A 21248-nucleotide genomic window follows, 5' to 3' on the forward strand; every position below is an offset into this window, starting at 1 on the left:
AAAGCCAGTGGCCATGCTACAATTCCAGAAGTGGAGGAAAGAATAAATTAAACTGTTTACCACGGGCAAATACTGATATGAACGCATGCGAGATTCATGATATATTAAATATAGATGTATTGCCACAAAATTTATTCAAACCATAGCCCAGTAAGGGTCAACGACACCATCAACACTTACATATCATGAATACTTGTTCTGAAATTCCGAAAGAAATACTAACACTGAGCAGATACTTAATACCAAAAAACAGATGTTGAAAATGCAAGCAGCAGCTATGCTTGTCAGACACACAATAAGAAACTTCAAAACAAATGTATCAGAACTTCTAGACAACCTACTTTAAATCAGGTGCAGAACCAACAAAAATACAGAAATATTTTGTTAATAATGAATGATCAAAATGACTGGAGAACCTGAAATACAATCTGAAAAGATGAGTCAAAGTGGCATTACATGCCTCATGTACTAGGCAATGAATTTTGAAAGTCATGGTCTACAGGATGTGCATTAACTGTGAAGTTTATTTGAAGAAACAGACCTCCTCACTTTGACTGCTGAAATTATTTCAGAGGTTGTTCCAGTGAGAAAATGTAAAGTGATATGAGTTTACAGGAAGCAAGATTTAAAAGACCTACGAAACAGCCAAGAAAATTCCCCAAATACCTACTGCTCTGTTTGCATTCTGCCTTGGAACTTTTACTAAGAGTGAAGTGCAGTCCGACTAGCTCCACATGCCAGGTGCATTGCACGCTTCTCAAAGGTGCAGGTGAAAGGATATCAGAAATACTTGTTGCATTTGGACAAAAGAAACTTGCATCATGAAATGCCCTCATCGGCTTTGGCAACAGAGCAGTAACTCTGAAAAACTTCCAAATACGTCTCGTTTGTAAAGAAATTTTACGTTTCAAAATATGTGTTTCGAGTTCTTAAAATTTCTCTGCAGTATCAAACATGTTAAAATGCTACACACATGAACTACTGCATACTTCTCCTCTCACATGGTTTGCAACTCCTGAGAAGCTGTGAGAAAACAAGGAACTTCAATTCTCAGCAACAACCTAAAAGAGAAAGCTCAAGTCTGACTGGCCATATATGGTATATCTTTTTTTTTTTTTTTTAATTAAAAAATAACCATGATTTCTTCCCTAGTAAGACAAGTTTGCTATAAGAGACAATACAGTTAAGCACAGGTCAGTATTTTTATTCCAGTTATTTCAAATATTTCAAAAATTAACTGTCTGATTAGCTGTCCTTTCTTTAGTTCTCATTAATGATGGTGGTGATGATCACTGAAAGGGGCAGGTTTTTTTTAAATAATGACTAAATTCTGTCTTGAGCATCAATATTGCCTGTGAATTCTGCTAAGCAAGGAGGTTACAGCAACGGTAAGGGCAAACACCTTCAGAATTCCTTCAGTGAAACTATTCTACTAAAATATTACAACACAATGAAAGCTTGGATGAAATCTATACAGTAAATAGTACAAGAAAGCTACTTTAATCCATTGTACATAACTTTAAACTATTAGCTCAGTGGTCCATAAAGATGGTCTACAATCAAATACAATACTCCATTTCTAAAAAAAACTTACTACTTTTGATCTGCATTAATAGAAACAGTAATATAGTTACTTAGTTCATTTTTCTTATGAACAGCTGGTGTTTGGTTGTTTTTTGGAGTTTTTTTTTTGTCTTTGTGTTTGATTGGTTTTGGAATTTTTTTTTTTAACTTTTTGCCTTAAGTGTCAGACTTTCACTGACATACTTACAGCTAACAATAGGCATTAAAAAAACCTTCTAGTACCATGGCATGCATGTTGTTGTAATAGCACAAATATTGCAACGTACAGCTAGTACTATATGTAATGAGAGGTAAATTATGAAGCCTGCTAATGTTGGAATTCATAAAATTCATGAGGCTGTCTTGCCTCACCTGAAAAGATAAGTCATTGGGAATACTTACACATCTATGTATGACAGAAATATTTGGCGTGTTTAAGGATAAGGTCTCATTTTTCAGATAAGATTATTCTTGCTGCCAAAAACGGTATTAAAATATAAACCACGCTATTGTCTATACATAAGCAAACATAAATACTACATTCCTTCCAGAAATTATACAGTAACAAGCAAGATGACTACGTATTTTCAGCCATCTGTTTAAATAAAATGCTTTAACATATTTTTTAATTCCCATATTTTTTAAATTCTCAAATTTAAAGGACTTTGAGCTGTCAGCTAATATCCATACTCCAAATAACTTTTCAAAACTCTGCTACCAAAGGCCATATTTCAAAGACCCTAGCAAGCAATCACAATGCCTTTTCCTTCACGTATTTTAATGAAACAAATAACTGCTTATATTTCTACAGTTTGTATTTCCAAATAACTTTTAATAATGATCAATAAATTCAGAAGCACATAATGGAATTACTAAGGAACAAAGGACTCTTGCATGTGAAAGAACACAAATGAGCAAGGAATGTGTGGGTGCTACATTTTGTTTAGTGTAGAGTTCATGGCATGGACAGTGAGCTAGGATGAAATTCCATTTATAAGTTCACAGAACATATACATCTAGCTGGTGAGAAGGATATAATAGAAAATAAACTCTATGCTCAGGCAAACTAAGATTCTGATTGACTGGATAATCACAAAAATCACACGATTAATAGATGGAAGTCAAGTTTTCACGGACTGGTTTCCTTTTCTTCCAAGAACACCTAGCTTGTAACAGGCAAAGGTCAGAATACTAAGCTAGAACAGAAGTCTATACTATCAATTATAATCCTTCACAGCAAATGCTTTTGAGCTCAAAATTTTTAAAAAATGGAAAAAAAAAATTTTAGTTTAAAATTTTAAAAAATGAGACTCGTGGAAAGACATAAATATTATCTCAGTGTAACAGCCTGCAAGAAGTTGAGGGTCATTTAAACATGCAATTTTGTCAGGATAAGCAGGTGAACAAAACCATGTCTGGGTTCACCCCTTAGAGCGAGTACTGTGCTTGTTAACACTGGCCAGACTTTTTTTAGTTTTGCCCAACCTGCTCGGTACACAATCAGCCTAAAAAGTTTCAGTACAAATCCAGGGATCTGTTATTTTATCACTTTTAAGTCAGTCTACCAAGCAGGAATGGTCTCACTATAAACACATATAATTTTTCCTATACCAAGGTTCCACCTATTCCCAAAAAGCATCACAAGAGTTGGATTCTATTTGGGTAAATACAGAAAAAGGCAGCTACACCTAATTCTTTACAGTATAGTGAAATAACCTTGCACATCTATACAGCAAGCAAATGATAAAATTTTACTGAGGATGTAATCTTGTATCACAGCACCAGTCTTCAAATCCTTAATTACTTATAGTTACTTTAAGGGAGATCCTATTTGGTCAAACGGTCAACACAATGAGAATGAAGTATTTTGTACCACTAGTGGGTACCATATCTCTTTGAAAAATCATCTGTCTGCCTCAATGAGGTTTAATGACCCAGTCTTAGATTTTTATAGTCTTTGAGCAGTTTAACAATTTTTATAAGAAGCTTTATTTCAGATCTTGATTTACAAACTTAAACAACTTTTTTTTTTTTTTTAATTTAAATAACCTTATGAAAGAAGTTCTTACTGTGAGGGTGGTCAAATGCCAAAACATGTAGGCCAGAGACACTGCGGAGTCTCCATCGGTGGAGATACTCAAAATTCAGCCGGCCAGAGTCCTGCTCTAGCTGACCACGCTTGAGGACAGGGGTTTGACTAGATGATCTCAAGACATCCCTTCCAACCTAAACAATTCTGTGATTCTGTGAAATTCCTTGCATTTAAGATCAAAGTTGAGCACAAAATTTTAAAATTAGCCTGTATAAATAATTGCTGTGCTTTTCTCATCATTCAGAGGACCTCTGAGATGCATTTTGGGTTTTGTTTTTGTTTTTTGTTCTTTTAAGATTGTAAGTTCTTGCTTATGTGTCCAGGCCACAGAAGGTATACAATGAACTTTGGTTTACACAATAGTACCATTTCAAAATGTCTATAGTTGGGAAAGAAACCCTATTTATTCATGACTTGACTCCAGCATTTTTCCCCACTATCGTTGTCTTTTCCCCTTACCTGAGCAACATCTTCAAGTTTGTTCCATTTTAAAGAGAGCAGCAGTTTTGGCAATGATTGTGGAAAATTTTCACGACAGTCATATCGCAAAGTCCAAATAAGATCCATTTCATTTTCACAGAGTTGAGATAAAGGATCTCTTTCCATTATTTCTTTTAGCACAATATAAAACTTCTTACCACCTCGACCCTAGAAAATGAGAAGCATATAATGTTTTATATATTCAGGAAGATTCTTATATTTTAGCTCAAATACTAGAAATCCTACACCAGGAAGAACACCAGATAAAACTCATGAAACACAGGGGAATGACTACTAAGCCTTTCTTTCAGATTTCAAATTTCTTTAGCTATAAGAACTGTAACTAACAGATTTGAAATTCAGTGTACAGAAGTTTCTGCAAAAGTAACTAAACTTTAGAGTTAATGACACTAGATGGCAATATTTCTATTTTCCAACTCTAACATGGAGAACTTTCGTTTAGGATGCATATACTTACTCCTTTTGTTTTTCAAGTGAGCAAATTTAATAGATATACATGAACTAGTTTTTTTAAATTAAAAGCCAAAAAATACTTTTCCAACAATAACCAAAAGGAAGTTTGCTAAGTATACAAACACATATCCAGACATTTTGCTCCATTTTAGATCTCTGAAACATTAACATTAGTACTGATTCAGTGAATCAATTTGTATGAATGAGTCTTCACACTGGCTCAAGTTAATACCTTCTGTCCCCAGCCATGCCCTTATGCAAACTGCAAGGGCAGAAATTAAAGTAGTGATATCAGCAACAATAGCATTCCATAAATTAATGGGAGACAAAAGAAACTGCTGCTTCTGGGTAAGGAGGTAGTAGTTGAAGGGAATAAATTAGTTCCAATACATATTTTGAAAAACAACATGGCAAGCTTTAAATACCAAAGCCAACTTTATTTTCACAAAGCTGAGGAAGTTTCTACATAATTTTAAGAGGTAGGCCAAAGGTCTTTAAATTAACAGAAAATAAAAAAAAACAAAGGAAACTTCACAAGAAATGGTAGTCAAAATCAGTTACCATTCATAGCAGAAAAAAAACAGCTCTCATTAAATAACATTCTCCACAGGTTTCCCACCTGACAAAAAAAATACATCTACTGCACACAGGACTTAAGTTTAGCTCCTTACAGAAATGAGAAGTGCCTAAGCCTTGTATTGTGCTGAAAGGTTTTAAGTAAATAATAAATCCTTTAGGCGTGAATAGACTTTAAAAAGCTAGTTGAATTGCAATGCTTGTTTAGTAAAACTAAGTACATACTCTGTTTCTGTATCAAAATAAGTAAACAGTCCTGACAATAAGGTGATTCTCGTATCTGAAAATGTTAATCTTTCAAATTAAAAGTCACTGTACTGTCAAGTTGGCCTGCTGCTATTTAAGATTTCCAATTATTTGTACACTAAGTTGTTTGCACCCAAAGTAGCAGTGAGTTTTCACTTTTCCTGAGCACTTTAGGCACTTGGTACTATAACTGATGCATTTTTCAATTAACTGCTTTATTCTTATATAAAATGCAGTTATTATTACTGGTGATCCAACTGTGCTTTCACCCCCTTAAATTGCAATCTTCTGCATTTTTGTATATAATACAAAGAAATCACCTTCAGATTTTGGTGATCTTTTCAAAATTCGTCCTCAAGTTAGAAGTATCCAATTCCTCAAGAAGAGCATACAACATCTTCTTATAGATCAATCACCATCTTTGAGAGCACTTATTTGGAAATATCTGACAATCAAGCAAATCATCATACTTGATAAAGCTGAGCAATTTACCAGCAATATTTTATGCAGCCTAGGAATGTTTTCCAGATCCAGATCTAATGTAAATCTTAGTTGTGTTCCAAATCCACAGAGCATGTAAAGCAATTGTGCTTTTTGACAAAAAACGGCCAAGAAGTCCAAAATATATTGGAAAAAGTGGATTATACCTGAATTTCAAGGCAGTTCACCAAAGTGAATTACATAAGAAAACAGAGCCAGGAGAACTGTCATTATTTGAGTAGTTGACTTACTTATTTCTAGATTGATGTAGAAGATAAAATTAATTTTCTGGGATTTTTTGGTTTTTAAAATAGTCTTTAGCAGATGCTTACCGCCATTGCAGCATTGTCACTGCTTCTTGCAATCTCAGCTGCCTTTTCAAGTATCTGCAAAAAGATGTTTTAAATACATTAGATTAAAAAACAAACGTGACTGCATAGAAAGAATAAATATTATAGAAATGAAGCAGATAAGGAAATTTTGCTATCTTTTAGATAATTACCACACTATTACTTTGTATACACAGTGGTATAACATGGACTTCTATGCTGTGTCCCTTTTCTAATCTGCAGGGCTATGGAGATCTGGAATAGGAGAGCTCATGATTACCTCCATTTTCTTCTTCTTCACCACTCCTGGGCTAAGTAGTCTTCCCTATAGCATCATTTTCTGTTTCTGTTTGCATTTCCTCCTTATTTTTCAGTACAGCAAACCAATTCCTCAACCCTAAGTTATCCTTTGCTTCCTCATCTCTACTTCTGCTGTTTTCAAGGGCACTGCTTCCACACGGCATACCTGTTACCCACAGATCCACATGTCTAGCCCTCTATTTCAGTATGAATCCACAAACTTAGTCCTTTCACCATCCTCTCAGATTGCCCATCTGATCTCAATTAGTGTTTCCAGTTACTTCTCTAAATCTAGGATCTTCCCTAGTGTAACATCATGAACAACCAGCCTCCAACAAGAACGCATTTAATGATAAAGTGAATATTCCACCAACAAGCTCTCAGCATATACAGCAACCCTCAGGAACAAGGACTGCTAACTTTTGTTAACAGCAAAGCAACATTTCCCCAGAAGCTCAGCTCCGAGTTACTCTTGCTCCTTTTTTTCTTTTTTGGCCTTTTGAATGTTATACTTAGTTTTTGAAGTTCATGTAATAAATCATGATGGGTAGTTATGTATAGATGTAAATACAGTTCTTCAAACTATATTCTGCACACTACTGCAATGAACAAAGATGTGTTAGAATGGTTTCTGCCTAAGCTAATTAGACCAGCTGAACTGGTCAGGTAGGTGTATCTACAGTTGTCAGATGCTGCTGCTTTGAGGAACAATTCATACAATGAAATACCGATTAAGAAAGAAGTCTAAGGAACTACACCATCTCCTTTCCCTCAGAGGTCTGCCTCTCCCATCACCCAGGAATATACCACCACCCCCAGACACAGATTCAGCAAGACTTGTATTGTCTTTACTCAGGCAATATGAGAAACAACAAAAGACTACAATAATCAGAGCATAAATACCCAGCAGCTAAAATCCCTAAAAAAGGTATACTAACTTGTTTTATTTCTTTCTCTGTATGAAATGCTTATTAATATGATGTATTACATCTGCTACTTGCCTACAAAGCTTGTTTACATACTGTGTGTGAAAACATGCATAAAAAAACCACAATGTCCTAATTCTATGTTTGATGCTTGCCTCCTTGTGCTTTTTGGAGTTACTCTGATTGCAAATAAACTTTGAAAGTTTCTGCAAGTCCAGCTTTGTTCAACTGAACCACGAGCCCCTCAGTGTATCAGCATTGATCATTAACCAGCCCAGTATATGGCTCCTGCAAAACACAACAGTTTTCTTATCAATTGTCAAGGCACTTTTGCTCACTCAGCCCCAAACAGCTGTTCACTGCAAGTGGATTGATGCTATGATTGAAAAGATTCATCTATTTTTGCACATCATGTTTCTTAAAATAAAGATTTGGCATCTGATTCTCCACTTTCTTGGCAGAAAACAAGCAAAAACACTGGGAAAATACACCAAGCAAGTCTCATCTAGACAGTTTTGAAAAACAGATTCTCAACTGATATAACTCAAGCAACTACAATGTTATTCCTGATTCAACAGGACCTTCACCAGGAGAATCTTTCTGAGATTGGGTATCTTGCTCTCTTTCCCAAGGGAGAAATTTCAGTGTACCGACAGAAATGGAATGAATTATCAAGCAGTTTAGAGTGATACTGCAAAACAGTTTCTTAAGTCTAGGGAATTGCAAGTAGCAAAAGTTACTGGGGAAAAAAAAAAAGAACTGCTAAAAAAAAAGCACATTTTGTAGAATTCCCTCCAAGTTGAGTGCTTTCAATGAATGTTTCATTACCAGCTCTGCAGTCACTTTATAAAGTTGCTCTCGGATTTTCCTCTATCTGAGACACAGGATTTCTCAGGTATAGTTCAAGAAGGGAGCAAAACCACAAAATAAAAAAAGCCAGCAGCCAAACAAAAGTTACAAAGAATGGTGAAGACCATCAGACAATACCTTAATGTCAATACATGAGATAAAATGCTCAGGTGAATACAGACAAAAGATTTTACTAAGTTAACGTAGTGAAAACTTGTATCACAGGTACGAATAAAAGGAACAATAGAGCTAGAACAAATATGTGATTACTTAAGAAACATGCTTTTACATAACATGTCTGTAATATGCACATAAAAGCAGCTATTTTTTCTTCAGAAATTGAATACATATAGTGTAATGAGCAAAAAAACTTAAAGCATTACAAATAAACCAGTAACAAAACTGACTAAAATATGTCCAGTATGAAGAGTAAACTGGTCAACCAAAATTAAGGTGGCAATTAATCAGTACTGTTTTAGCTCTTAAGGCATTTCCAATGCTGTTTTAATACAAGAACGAGTACTGCGCCGACAAGGGGGGGAGAGGGAGGGAACCCAACCCAAAATCAAAACAAAAACAAACAAAAAATCTTATCTTGTTATTTGATTTTGTTTTGATGAACCTTAAACACAAAATCTCTCTTTGATCAAGCTGATAAAGCTTGGTGGTTTCTGTCTTTTTGTTCATGCCCCCCAAAGGTGCAAAACCCTCCAAAAAAAAAAAAAGCAATTATCTCTAAGTGGCTAATAACTTTCCCATAAACAAAATTTAGACTAATGTATGTATGAGTTAAACCTTGTTTTTTCAATGCATCATTAGCTGTCTGTTTTAACATTTATTTTATTACTTAGCTTTATTTGCCAGTTTGTGAACAACTTGCTATCTAGCATTCACATTAGACATTACCACTTGTATTCCAAATAAATACTTCCTTTCTAGACAGACATTCTTATCCATATCTGTAGAAAACTGCAGGGCAATTTAAGTGGATTTAGTTCAAGAGCAGGCCTTGAGAAATCCCTTTTACATACAGTATTAAAAGTCTATTTATCCTTAAAAGGATTTTAGCTCATAAAGGAAAGAAATGTCCCAAAGGCTGGGTAACATACATTTGTACAAAGAAATAACAGATCTTTATAGATCACAGGCAAGCACAGTTTGAAGGTTTCCAGAATGGCAGATAAGTTTAGCTTTTTGTAAGATCATTGATATTGGAAACTGATGATGCTTCTGACCCTCAAGAGACTATGTACAGAATATTTTTAAAAGTATACATCTTCAAAATATTATCTGAAGACCCTGAAGTCAGAGCACTGGCACTCTCATGCAGTGCAAGTTTAAAAAACTGCAGTATGTTAACTAAAAGGCAGGAGGTGGGGAATTCAGTGGAAAAAGGCAGTGTTGAAAGGAAAGAACAAATAGGCATTTACACATAAGCATTCATGACTGCTCTTTATGTCACAACTTACCTTATCAAAGGGAGGGTAATTAATAGGCTGTTTTGAATATTCTTGAAACCTAATGTGCAAAGCTGTTGCATTTTCAGTGTAAGGGTTAGTCTGGACAGTTCCCATTGGATTCAACATTTCTTCAAGTTCATCTGAAACATTAGACAGAACAATTAGTACTATAGGCTAGGCATGCATTAAAATTAAAAAATCTGAAAGGCAAAGACGCAATAAGAAATTTCTTACAGTGTACAATGGACAGAAGTATGTTTTGCTGCACAGTACTTCTACTACAATGCACTGCATTTCCAGCATAAACTACCCATACCTCCTACATTCACAAATGTTGTATTACCACCCAATGAGAAACTTTCCAAAATAAACAGGGAAGCTGAGATAAACCTATAAATAATAGGGAATAAAAGGGAAGCTGAGATATCCCTATACTGAATCAAATCCGAGTAAGATCTGCAGCTTCTGTAAACCAGTATACACACTGCTTCTATATCAAATAGTATGAAAAAAGAAGAGCATTTTAAGACAGGTTTCTTTCAGCACTACAGCCAAGTTGATACAGGGTTTCTCAGAATGGAACGAAGAGTGACGTGGAGATTTCAGACCCTCTTACTAGTCAATCTCAATGTCAGGGAAGGAAAACTTAAAAAAATTCTAATTTATATTTTTGCTGACACAAATATTGTCACATACAATATAGCTTATCTATTTAGTTTAGGATGCATAGCACAGCAAACCAAACGAAACCTAAACTGCATCTTAAAAACAGGTAACACTAGATATAAACATGCATCTATTTTAATGTGATTTTTCTTCCATAACAGATAAAACTTTTAGAATACTATTTCCAAACAGACTCTTGCCCTTCCTCCTTCCTGATACACAATACTTTCAGGAAAGAGATTAAGACGTTATACATTTATCCACATAAAAGATACAAGTAGTAAAGAGATTATGACAGGAGAATTGGACATGCATCTAGTAAATATTCTACTATTTGATACTACTCTTCTTTAGTCTGGTAAGTATTTAAAGTCCAAATCTTAAAAAGTTAAACTTTACCAGGAAATGATGACCAGCTGTGCAGTACCAGTTCTCCATTCTTCAACTGTCCTTTATAATCAAATACCATGGTATTTACCCAGGCTACAGGATAATGCTGTTAAGGGAAAGAATTTTTACATGGAACCTAAGATGCCAGTGAACATTCCTATGCAGCAAGCACTACAAGATAAGTAAAATTGAGAAGGTTGTTTTTTTCTTTCAGAAAAGCAGGTAAACACATGCAGAGTTTTCAGTATGTACTCCAGTACCACCCAGGACAATAAGAATTAATTTTAAGGGTGTCACTCTGCCAGTGTAAAAATGCATATTTCCCTGAATATGAGCCTTTCCCTGAATGTGAGCCTAGATGCTAATTTTTTCATCTTTTCCCAATCAGAACTCATCTAGAGTTCAGAACAAAACTGACCTTTTAAAACACAATTCTTTAACAGCCATTTGCCAACTGGCTTATAAGCAAAACTTCCATGCTTTTTTCAGTGTCTGAGAAGTATGAAAAGTTTCTTCATACCAAGATATGCAATTCTTAATACATATGCTCTTTTTAAATTTTTATTTCCATTTTGCATTCCTGAACACTAAAGTGAGGACAATGAAAGGTTTCTGAATACTCATTTCAATATAATTCAGAGGTACACTCAAGAAAAACAAATTAAATAATTACCACTTTTCCTGCCTTCCTAATGGTTTGGTATTTGGAAGGATTCATTGACTTGGTTGACTTTTTAGTTTTCATCTTATCCATCACAGCATAAACTGCAAAGCAGAGCCTTGCCATCCTTGGTAGATCGCAGACATTTATTTCAAACTCTAGTACTTCATTCCAAACGTGGTCACTTCTCCCAGATATTTCTGTGCTTACAATAGTTTTACAGAGGAGCTCTGTACCATGGAAAAGACCAGCCCTAATATGAACCTGCAATAAAGAAATGAGAAGTTTTAAGCTGGCCACAGAGCCTACAGAATTCTGCATAGAATATTGCACAGAACATACATATATTCATCTTAAAAGAAATACTGATTTTGAAGTTTTAAAATGAACCAACAATTCTCGAGAACAAAGTCTTTTTACTTTGCTATTCATGTTCCTGGCCAAATCAAAATATATTTGTTTAAATAATGTTGGCTACCAATTTTTTCAGTACTGAATTACTTATATTACCACATATGACTAATAATAACAACTCATTTGTAGTAACAAATACAATATATGTATATACAAATGCTTCTAACTTAACATACTTAACACTGAAGGAAATCACAGGAAACAAACAACTAAGCAAAATGAAAAAGGTAAGACTATTTTTCTGAATACAAATTCAAATCTCCACGTAGAACCAATTTGTGCTTCTAACGGAGAAAAGTTTTGGGTTTTTTCAGCTTAAGAAAAAATCCAGTTTTTACTTAAAACTGCTTATAAAAATGTACAGAGGGAACACTGCTCACCTTGACATCAGAAATCACCTGTAATAATAATAATAACAATGTACGTAATTCCCAGGAATTCTGTTTTGTCTTTAGCACCCAGAAACCAACAAAACCAGCTAGCTTGAATGATAAAAATAAGGAAAAGGAAAGGAGAAGGGCAAGAAGAGAAAGAAGCTGGAGTTATTGGCACTGAAACTAAACACATTACATGTCAATGCTAAGATGTGGCTCACTTCTGCATTTCTGTTTAATAACATATGTACACAGAAAACTGCATGTTTCCAAGTATCCACACTCTTGGACAGTTTCAACAAGAATGACAAGGAGGTCTTTATTTTTGTTGCCTGAGCAAACAACAAAGAGAGAAATATGTCAACTTCTTTCAGGTGACCTTTCAAAATATCAGTGTTTTGCAGGGGGTGGGGGAGTGGGGGTGGGGTGGAGATAAAAACCCACAAATTTAATCCTTTGGTCAACTCCGAAAACAAGTTCTTAATGTTACAGTTAAATAAGCAGAAGGTGATCTGATGTTTCAGGTTCCCTACGCTCCTCAAACAACCTTCCCAACAATCCCTTTAAGCTATCATATCATTTCTAAGCACTGCAAGGGAAAAGCAGAGATGTTTAAAATTTGGTACAGGTTTTAGATAAAAATAATTCACCTTTGAATTCCCAACTGACATAGACAAGATCTGTTCTGGGAGAGAGCCTATCTCTCCCTCCTTCAAAGAAACAACAGTGTGATCAACATCGAAGCAGTCCCAATCTCAATATATCTTTTTTGGCTATACCAACCGTACAGCTCAGTACCAAGTTCTCCATTCGTAAACTAGCTCAGATAAACTACTCATTGGCAAACCTTAATACAGTTTAAATGAAGTCATGCTAGCGAGCAAATCTGTCTTCCGCCCAGAATAATCCCTGGAGAAAGCATTAGTAACATCAACATATAGTCTCCAAATAACACCCATTCTGATCATTCTGGACTTCTCTGAAACAATTGCTACCACTGATCAAAAGACTGCTGTCACAGCATAGGCATGGATCCTGGAGAACAGAGTGTTATGGGTTACACTCCTCCTTGATACAAGTGCCATAGGAACACCCATTATCAAACTGACTCGTTGACTTACATATATAGAATCCCAATTTCATTTCCAAGCTTACAATCAATCACTGAAAGAAAAAGTTCAGTTTAGAAAACTACATTCACCTGAGTCCCAGCAATACTCATAAAAAACACTATTACCTATTGGCATGCACAGCTTCACCACTGTGAACTGCTGTGAGTTAAGAACAGCGACATGAACATCCATGAAACAGATGGCATGAAAGTAATCTTACTTCAGGAAATCTAAATGTTTCCATACAGACTACATGTGTGTGTACATACCTCCACATAACAATATATACAATCAAAATTCTTGTTGATTACATTTACAGGGTTTTTTTATTTCTCTGTAATTAAAGATTACAGCCTAATATTCTTCAAGAAGGAAATACTGTGGCTGATGTCAAGAACTGATTAAAATCGGCTGGCTCATAAACTTCCTGAAACAATTCACCAGATGGTCCTTTATTAATTCACTTGGAGATTCATTGTATGTTCAACTGAATTTATAATCAAGTTCCTTTGCTGATTTAAAGATATCTTATAGAAATATGATTACATCTAGTGTATTATCTACTTGTGCTTTAACACCAGCAACAGTAAATATTCTAAAATCTGCCTTTATTTTTTTTTGTTTTAAAACCAGAGGTTTAAATTCACATTTGAATATTGTTCTTTGACTTGCTATCATCTGATATTATAACTATATGCCACCACACTTCCTTGACTTTTCTTTTTCTTCATTAACATAAAAAGCATAAGCAATCAAGTAAAATTTGATAGTAACAAAGCATTGTATTGTTGGAACACATTGCTATTTTGCTTGCCTTTTGGCTAGTTCTAATTCTATGATTTCTAATCCTGTTAATATAAGGGATTGGATTCTAATTTTATTCTTTTCATTCTGACACTCCCCTTTTACTAATGAAACCGTATGTACCAATGATGCAGCCAAAGGGCAAGACAAAAAGAAAAGCAATTTCAAATGTCATGTATTTGGAAAATTAGACAGCTGAATGAAGTCACTTGTGCTCTAGGTGAAAATACTCAATCCAGCTCACATTAGTGGAGTGCTATCCATCTGACAAATGTTTTGTTTCCCACTACAAACACTGCATTTATGAACCCTGTCGGTGGTTTCGGCAAAGATGGATGAATATTGACTTGATCCAAAGCACAATGAAACTAAAAGAACAACGGCAGTAAATTAAACAGCCTTAGAATCAGGACTAGGAAACAAATACGTTCTCAATAGTGACAATGCCATAATAGTGTGGACAGACAATGCAGGGAAACATGCACAAGCTTGCAAGGTTACTGCATGCATTCTTGTCCTTTGGTAACTACACGATTTTAAAGTTTTCAAGGCTAAAAAGCATTCAAAATACTAAATATTGGTATCCACAGGCACCAATACCAAAGAATTGTCAATTTTTTCTGTTTCTCCTCAAGCTTACAATCAACGTATTTTCTTCTTCCTCTAAAAGCATACTGAAATTAACCAAAACTCACTTTCTGTAAATATGAAACACACCCCCCACCACTACCACTAAAACCCCCAAACCCTTGATAGCTATGTTGCTTCTGGAATCCACCTTCTCCTTTCTCTTCCCTTTTCCTTTAAAAACTTTAGGAGTCTACAGAATGTAGAGTTAAGAAGATATTAGAACTAGCTAAATAATGGTTTAGACAATGAAAAGGGAAACATCTGGTTTTGCAGACTTCCATTTCCACAGGCACAGTGTCTCAGGTAGTAAAACTGCAACTATAGCTCATTTAGTTATGTAGTAAAATGTAGTACTGCTGATACACAAGGAGGTTGTAACAATAGTTTTGAAAGAAAAAAATGCACCGAGTATCCTGAATAAAGCATCAGAAAAGCAAACTTCAACGGCTAATTGAATTTCTTCCTAATCTACATGACTGGCTATTTAATTTATTGATTGGCAAACAAAATAAAGGAAATGAGTGTTGTTCTACATCATAGGCAAGTGTCTTGTAAGGTCTTAAAGTAGTTGTGCAATAAATTCCCATGTGTTAACAACTTGTGGTCTGTAAAACAGTCAGTAGCCCAGTCATGTACATTTTTACAGGAAGTGATACTACAGCTTTTTTTTGTGTTCAGCATGTTTAGAAAATAAAAGACAGATTGTATAGAAGCATGCAGTCCATGCTTAGACACACATAGAATATATTCTGGATTACAAAAATACCTTATATTTCATTGAAAAATGTTTAATATTTAATCTACTTCTGTTTGTCAGATGTTTACGACAGTTTAGTTTGAGTAAGCTTATTTCACTCCAATATCAATACTTTACAGATATCATCTTAAAAGAAACAAGTACCATATGAACATTCTTGTCATACTGTCCATGATTATTGATAATGTTCTAATGCACATATCCAACTTCAGACAATAAAGCAATACTTTAGAAATAAAGATTTTAACCAATACTAGCAATATAACTGGGAATAACTAAAAATGCTTACACTTTTGCTGAATTGAAATCTGTATGATTTTGAGTTCACTAAACATTGAAAATCATTAAAATTATGAACGTCTTCTGATACTAGGCATAGTTACTTACTTTGGCATTTTCTTCTGTATTTAGTTTATTACCCTTCAACAGAATAATCTTGAAGGGGTTGGAAATATCCCATACACTCTGAGAAGGGAAACAAAGATACAAGTTCATTCTTAATCAATGTGACATATTGAGACTTATTTTATAAGCTAAACATTTATGCAAAAGTCATAAATACAAACTAAAAAAAGATGCATTTTTAAAAATATAAATTTGAAGTCTTAAAAAATAAATTGGTTATCATGACTGCAAGAGCATACAAGATGCCCTAAAGGGGAAAAAATGCTAGAAAAAAACACGCAGCTGAAAGGGGCGTGGGGTGGGGGTGAGAAAATACATTGAGTACTACTTGCTGACAATTCAGAATAACCCTCCAAATTTTTTGTTCATTCTGAATATATACAGAGTGTGTAGTAGAGCAAAGTCTGTCCACACTTCTTAGAAGGACAGTGCGTAAATTATAACTGTGGTATAAGGCCATAAGTTTAGCAATAAAGGAAGCAGCACATTAAAAGAAAAATCAGATGTATATTATGGCAAAAGTTGCCATCATTGAAGTGGCAACACCGTGCAAGGTATCTGGGCTAACACAAGAGATCACAGATCACTACTGCCCAAGCTAGTGGAGCCTATGCATTGTGCTGAAGCTGAAGAATCCAGATTCTCTGCAGTAACTTCTCCAGTTGCTGGTAACAGATTATTACTCGCTCTTCTGGACTGTGAATAAAAGTAGAGTCGATAGCAATGGAAAGGAGACCGTGTGGGGAGAAGGAAGATGGATGAGACAAAGGAAGGCAAGAAATTTCCAAAAAGCCTCAGAGTCTGCTAGTTCTGATGTAAACCTTCTCACAAGCAACAGGGGGCTCCAAGTAGACCCAGGTGACCTATACTGGAAAACAGTAGTAGTAGCACAAATCCCAGGCACTGTGATTTATATTCCACAAGTCACTGTTCCTTTTGCATACTGGATATTCACCATATCAACTTACAGTTGTTGTTCTTGTTTTTTTTGGTGGCAGAGGAAGAGGAAGGTTGGAAGATTTTCGGTTTATGGCAGCTTCTATGGCAATCATCTCCTGCTCGCACATTTTCTTTATGGTGCAACACTCAACTAGAGTCAGCTGAGGAAGAGTCCTGTTCATCACACAGTTGCGTATATACTAAAAGCCCATGGAAAACAGTTGTTATCAGCTAGCAGACTATTTCTACGGCAACTTTCAAATCAAAGAAACAATAATATATTACAAAGATACAAAGGAAATGGTGCACATGTATTTTACAATTGGAGATATCAGGAGGAAGTATTACTGTTCAGCACAGCTGACCATCCAATAGCACAGGAAGCAAGGTCAAATTTTGGACAAGGCACTACAGAACTGTTACAATAAGTTCCAAAGAGCTTTAAGTACCTGAAACTGAATTAATGGGTGATCACCAAATACATATTCTAGCCTTCCACTAACTTGCAGCACATAGTCAGCAGGATCAACTTCCTCATCTTCTTTTCCATGGATAGTCAAACGTTTTCGGATTGCCAGCTCATTCAGCTTGATAGGATTCATGTTAGGAGACACCTGAAAACTAAATACATCCTAACAAAACACAAACAGGAATACTGAATGTCAAACTCGTCACAGTAAGACGTACGAAGCTTAAATCATAGTATACACAATAAAATAGGTAGAAATTCTTAACTGTTATAAACAGTCTATTTTAACACTTACAGTTAATCTCTACATCTTCAGTGCAATCAGAGCAATAGGCACCCTAAAAGCTGCAAAATTCCCAAACTTTTATAGTATCAGAAATACTTTTAAGAACACAGAACTTGATCTAATTGATTCAGCAGTGATTTTTTTTAAGACTTTTTTAAGATCAGGATATTGATCTAGAAGCTTGTATTTTAGAACATGAATCAGGGAGACAATAAATCATGCATACATTTCAAGGTATTCAGCAGTACTAGATCTGTTAATTCTTCTTCTTTCTGGCCACCAGCAAGTTATCCTCTTTCTAGGTACCACTGTACTCAGAAGAAAAAGAAAGCTTCAAGTAATAAAGCACAAGAAACTGTTAGTGTGATTTAGGTATAAACACACCATCTTATTTGGAGGACAGCAGAAAAGAGGGGTAGCAGCCAATACCTGTAGCATTCTGAATACAACATGGAAAGACTTTGCATTTTCAAAGAAAATTTTTAATCAAACCTTTAGAGGCGATCTACATATTTCCAAAGTATCTCTAATTTTGATGCGTTCCAAAAAGGTACAGGCAAGATGTTACTTTCTTTTTTAAATTTAAAAAAAAGATTAAATTAATTTAAAGTTCCTAATGTAAAAGGTCATCTGTGAAATCTTTCATCTCCCTTAATCTACCACATTATGCTCTGCACACGTTTATTTTCAAAGGTTGATTCAGCGAGTTCTGGTTCTTTTTTATTTTTTTGATTTACACACACACACTCCGGAAGATGTAAGCATTCTAAAAGCAGTTATTTACAAACGTGAAGTGTTGTCTGGCTTAGATTCTTTTGACTTGTACTTTATTTATACAGAAATTTACTGGTAAGAAGCCAAGCTGCCCTAATGGAAAAATCTAACTTTGTAAAGTCAGGCAAAATTAATTCTGCATTTTCTCAGTTTTTGTATGGCTCATAACAGCTTCCACCTTTCAGAAAGCTGCCAAACTGTGAAGGCTTTCTTCTGCTATCATAACTGATAGTGGGTAGACAGGGAAGGACACTTTTTCCTCCCAGGAAGCTGGTGCTCGATGATGGCTGCCTTACTTCCAAATTGTCGGTCTCCACACGTATGTCACAGAAATGGGGATCAGTCTCTTTCTCTTGCTCCAGAGACAATTAGGTAGCTTTTACAGCTCACCCACACTTTCTAGGCAAAATGTATTTTAATATTCCTTTCTCTCAATCTTGCAGCATTCTTACTGAAAGAACACAACAGTTCCCATACTTTCTGATTTAATTCTCCTGAGATGATTTTTAGTACTCAGTGCAAGAGTAAAGTCTGCAACAGAGTTTACTGCTCTAAAAAGCAGCTCAGATTAGAACTGTTATTAGCTTTGAAGGTCAGAACTGGCAGCAGAAGCATTCGAAACATTTGAAATGTCAGCAGCCTAAGCTATTGCAGTGGCAGGCAAATACATCCTGCAGCAGCATGAACTTTTGCACTGCTTTTGTACTGTTATCATATGCATATATATACAATATCTTAATCAAAAGCTGACAAACACACAGATGTTCTCACTCCTGGACAACTACAAGTCCTTTACTAAGCCAAAGAGGACTGGAAAAAGGTTTTGTCATAAAAATGCGTCCAATATCAGCTAGTGTTACTGGTGACCAAATTTAGTATTCACCTCTGTATTTAGTGTTTCCAGAGTCAGATATGATTTTACTACTTTGGATTTTTTATTTTTTAAGTTAAAAAAGATAGTATCAGAAATAATAAAGCTTTGTAAATAAAATCAGCTGAATCATTAGAAAATCAGTATCTAGCACCTAGGTCAAAATGGACACCAAATATAGCCTGATATATTTACACACTTGTGAGATTTTAAGATTTCCCATGCTGATCCCTCACTGTCATCAAAAACAACACAGTGCAAAGCTGAATAATGGGAATGCTGGACTCAAGTGGAATCATAGCAACTTCAACATCAAAAACATGAAGCTAAATCATTTTAGGTGGAAACAAAAGGGATTTTTTTTTTAAAATAAGCTATGGATTTGTTAGCTGAAACAAAAAGGTTTTTGTTTCAAAAAGACTTTCAAGTCTCAGCTAGTGTTTTATTTGTCTATATGCATGTCTGGTGTAGGGAATACTAATTCCTCTTTTTTTAAAATGTATTGCTCAATCTAATTAGCAGATCAACCCCAAAGACGTTCAACAATGAATCACACACAAAAATAAATGTGTTGAATACAGTGCCTCCCAATTCACCAGCATCCCCTGAGCCTAAAATTGAATGCTAATGAAGCAACACAGTAACAGTTAGCCAAAAAAAGTCCCAACAATGTTGAATTACGTTTTACGTTTAAACAAACGTGAAGTAATACAGAACACACAAGTTGTACATTTTGACTTTAGAAATAGAACTGTAATTTGACTTTAGAAGTTCAGTTCACAACCATAGGTTCACGTCCTCGCTTTCTTTCAAGAGTGAGGTGGATCCCTTGTTTCAAGGATCACGGTGAAAGAATTTGCGTTTTAAAGCAAACGCCATAACATTAGTATTCTATTTCATTTACATCCTTGATCAATCACATGCTAATTCAGAACAGGATCAAGAACAGTGCATTAAATGTGATGAACAACCATTCCTACCTGGCAGTTATCAAAATGAACAGCCACTACAAGATTTCCACTATAGAGCTTATCTTGGAAGCTCTCTGGGATAACAGGTTCCTGTTCTGGTGGGTAAGTGTGCTTTAACCAGTCCATCCAGGAGAGACCCACAAGCGACTGAATCTTCTCCTCACTGATTCTCCGCATTTTAGCTCGGAAGTCATTCACTTCAGGATCTTGTAAGGCATCAAACTCATGGAGACCTGAAAGAATTGAAGCAAGCAGAAGGATACATACCTGCACAAATACTGCTCATCTATTTATCAACCCACTCAAACCTTTATTATCTTTAAGTTAAGGTTACATAAGCAGTTTCCTTCAGACATCCCACCCAAAATGGGTGCTCAAAAGTGAGTTGGATTCTACCTTGTCCTGTACATCAGTGGACTTCCAAAGTTACTTGCACAATTCCCATGCAACATGGCATGAGAGTTTAGTTTAAACAGCAAGAACCAATGCCTCTCTTAGGTACTATTAAATGGAAAATCCAACCTCACTCTGAGTTCAAGATAGTTTGGAAAGTTTTAAGTCTCTCCTCACAAGAGAAAATGCAAAGAAAGCACAGCAAATGCATCATAAAGACCATAGAGGGGAAGAAGTGTTTGCAAACTAATTTTTTTTTTAATCCCACAGAAAGATTACATCATCTTTTAATTTTGTTTAAAAGTCAAAAAAGGAGGATAGTGGGACTGTAAATATATAAATTTTCTCCTTGTGATCTTCTACTCAAGTCAAAATGACAGGACTGAAATTTCAACCAATCCAAGACCAGTAAAGTTCCTTTTCCAAAATATGTAAAGAGAGAATACACAGTGGAGAGTCCACATAGCTGTGATTCTTCGATACTTCAGGAAGTATAGGGCTTGCAAGTGTTTGTTTCTTCCTTTTCTCCCAAACTTTGAAAGACACTGTCCAAATTA

The 21248-nt window shown here is 35.2% G+C and overlaps 1 protein-coding gene across 1 annotated transcript in view; it reads right to left on the minus strand.

The window, feature by feature from the left end:
* PIK3CB (phosphatidylinositol-4,5-bisphosphate 3-kinase catalytic subunit beta) overlaps positions 1 to 21248 on the minus strand; it is a 104369-nt gene that overhangs the window by 19067 nt on the left and 64054 nt on the right. The window contains exons 6-14 of the mRNA XM_075157689.1: positions 20308 to 20531; positions 17377 to 17559; positions 16957 to 17127; positions 15971 to 16048; positions 11505 to 11756; positions 10841 to 10937; positions 9785 to 9915; positions 6244 to 6297; positions 4059 to 4303 (exon numbers count right to left, since the gene is read on the minus strand). Of these exons, the coding sequence (XP_075013790.1) occupies positions 4059 to 4303; positions 6244 to 6297; positions 9785 to 9915; positions 10841 to 10937; positions 11505 to 11756; positions 15971 to 16048; positions 16957 to 17127; positions 17377 to 17559; positions 20308 to 20531 (1435 nt within the window). The remainder of the gene's footprint in view (positions 1 to 4058; positions 4304 to 6243; positions 6298 to 9784; positions 9916 to 10840; positions 10938 to 11504; positions 11757 to 15970; positions 16049 to 16956; positions 17128 to 17376; positions 17560 to 20307; positions 20532 to 21248) is intronic.

Source organism: Calonectris borealis, chromosome 9, assembly GCF_964195595.1.
Source record: "Calonectris borealis chromosome 9, bCalBor7.hap1.2, whole genome shotgun sequence".
Lineage (NCBI taxonomy): Eukaryota > Metazoa > Chordata > Aves > Procellariiformes > Procellariidae > Calonectris > Calonectris borealis.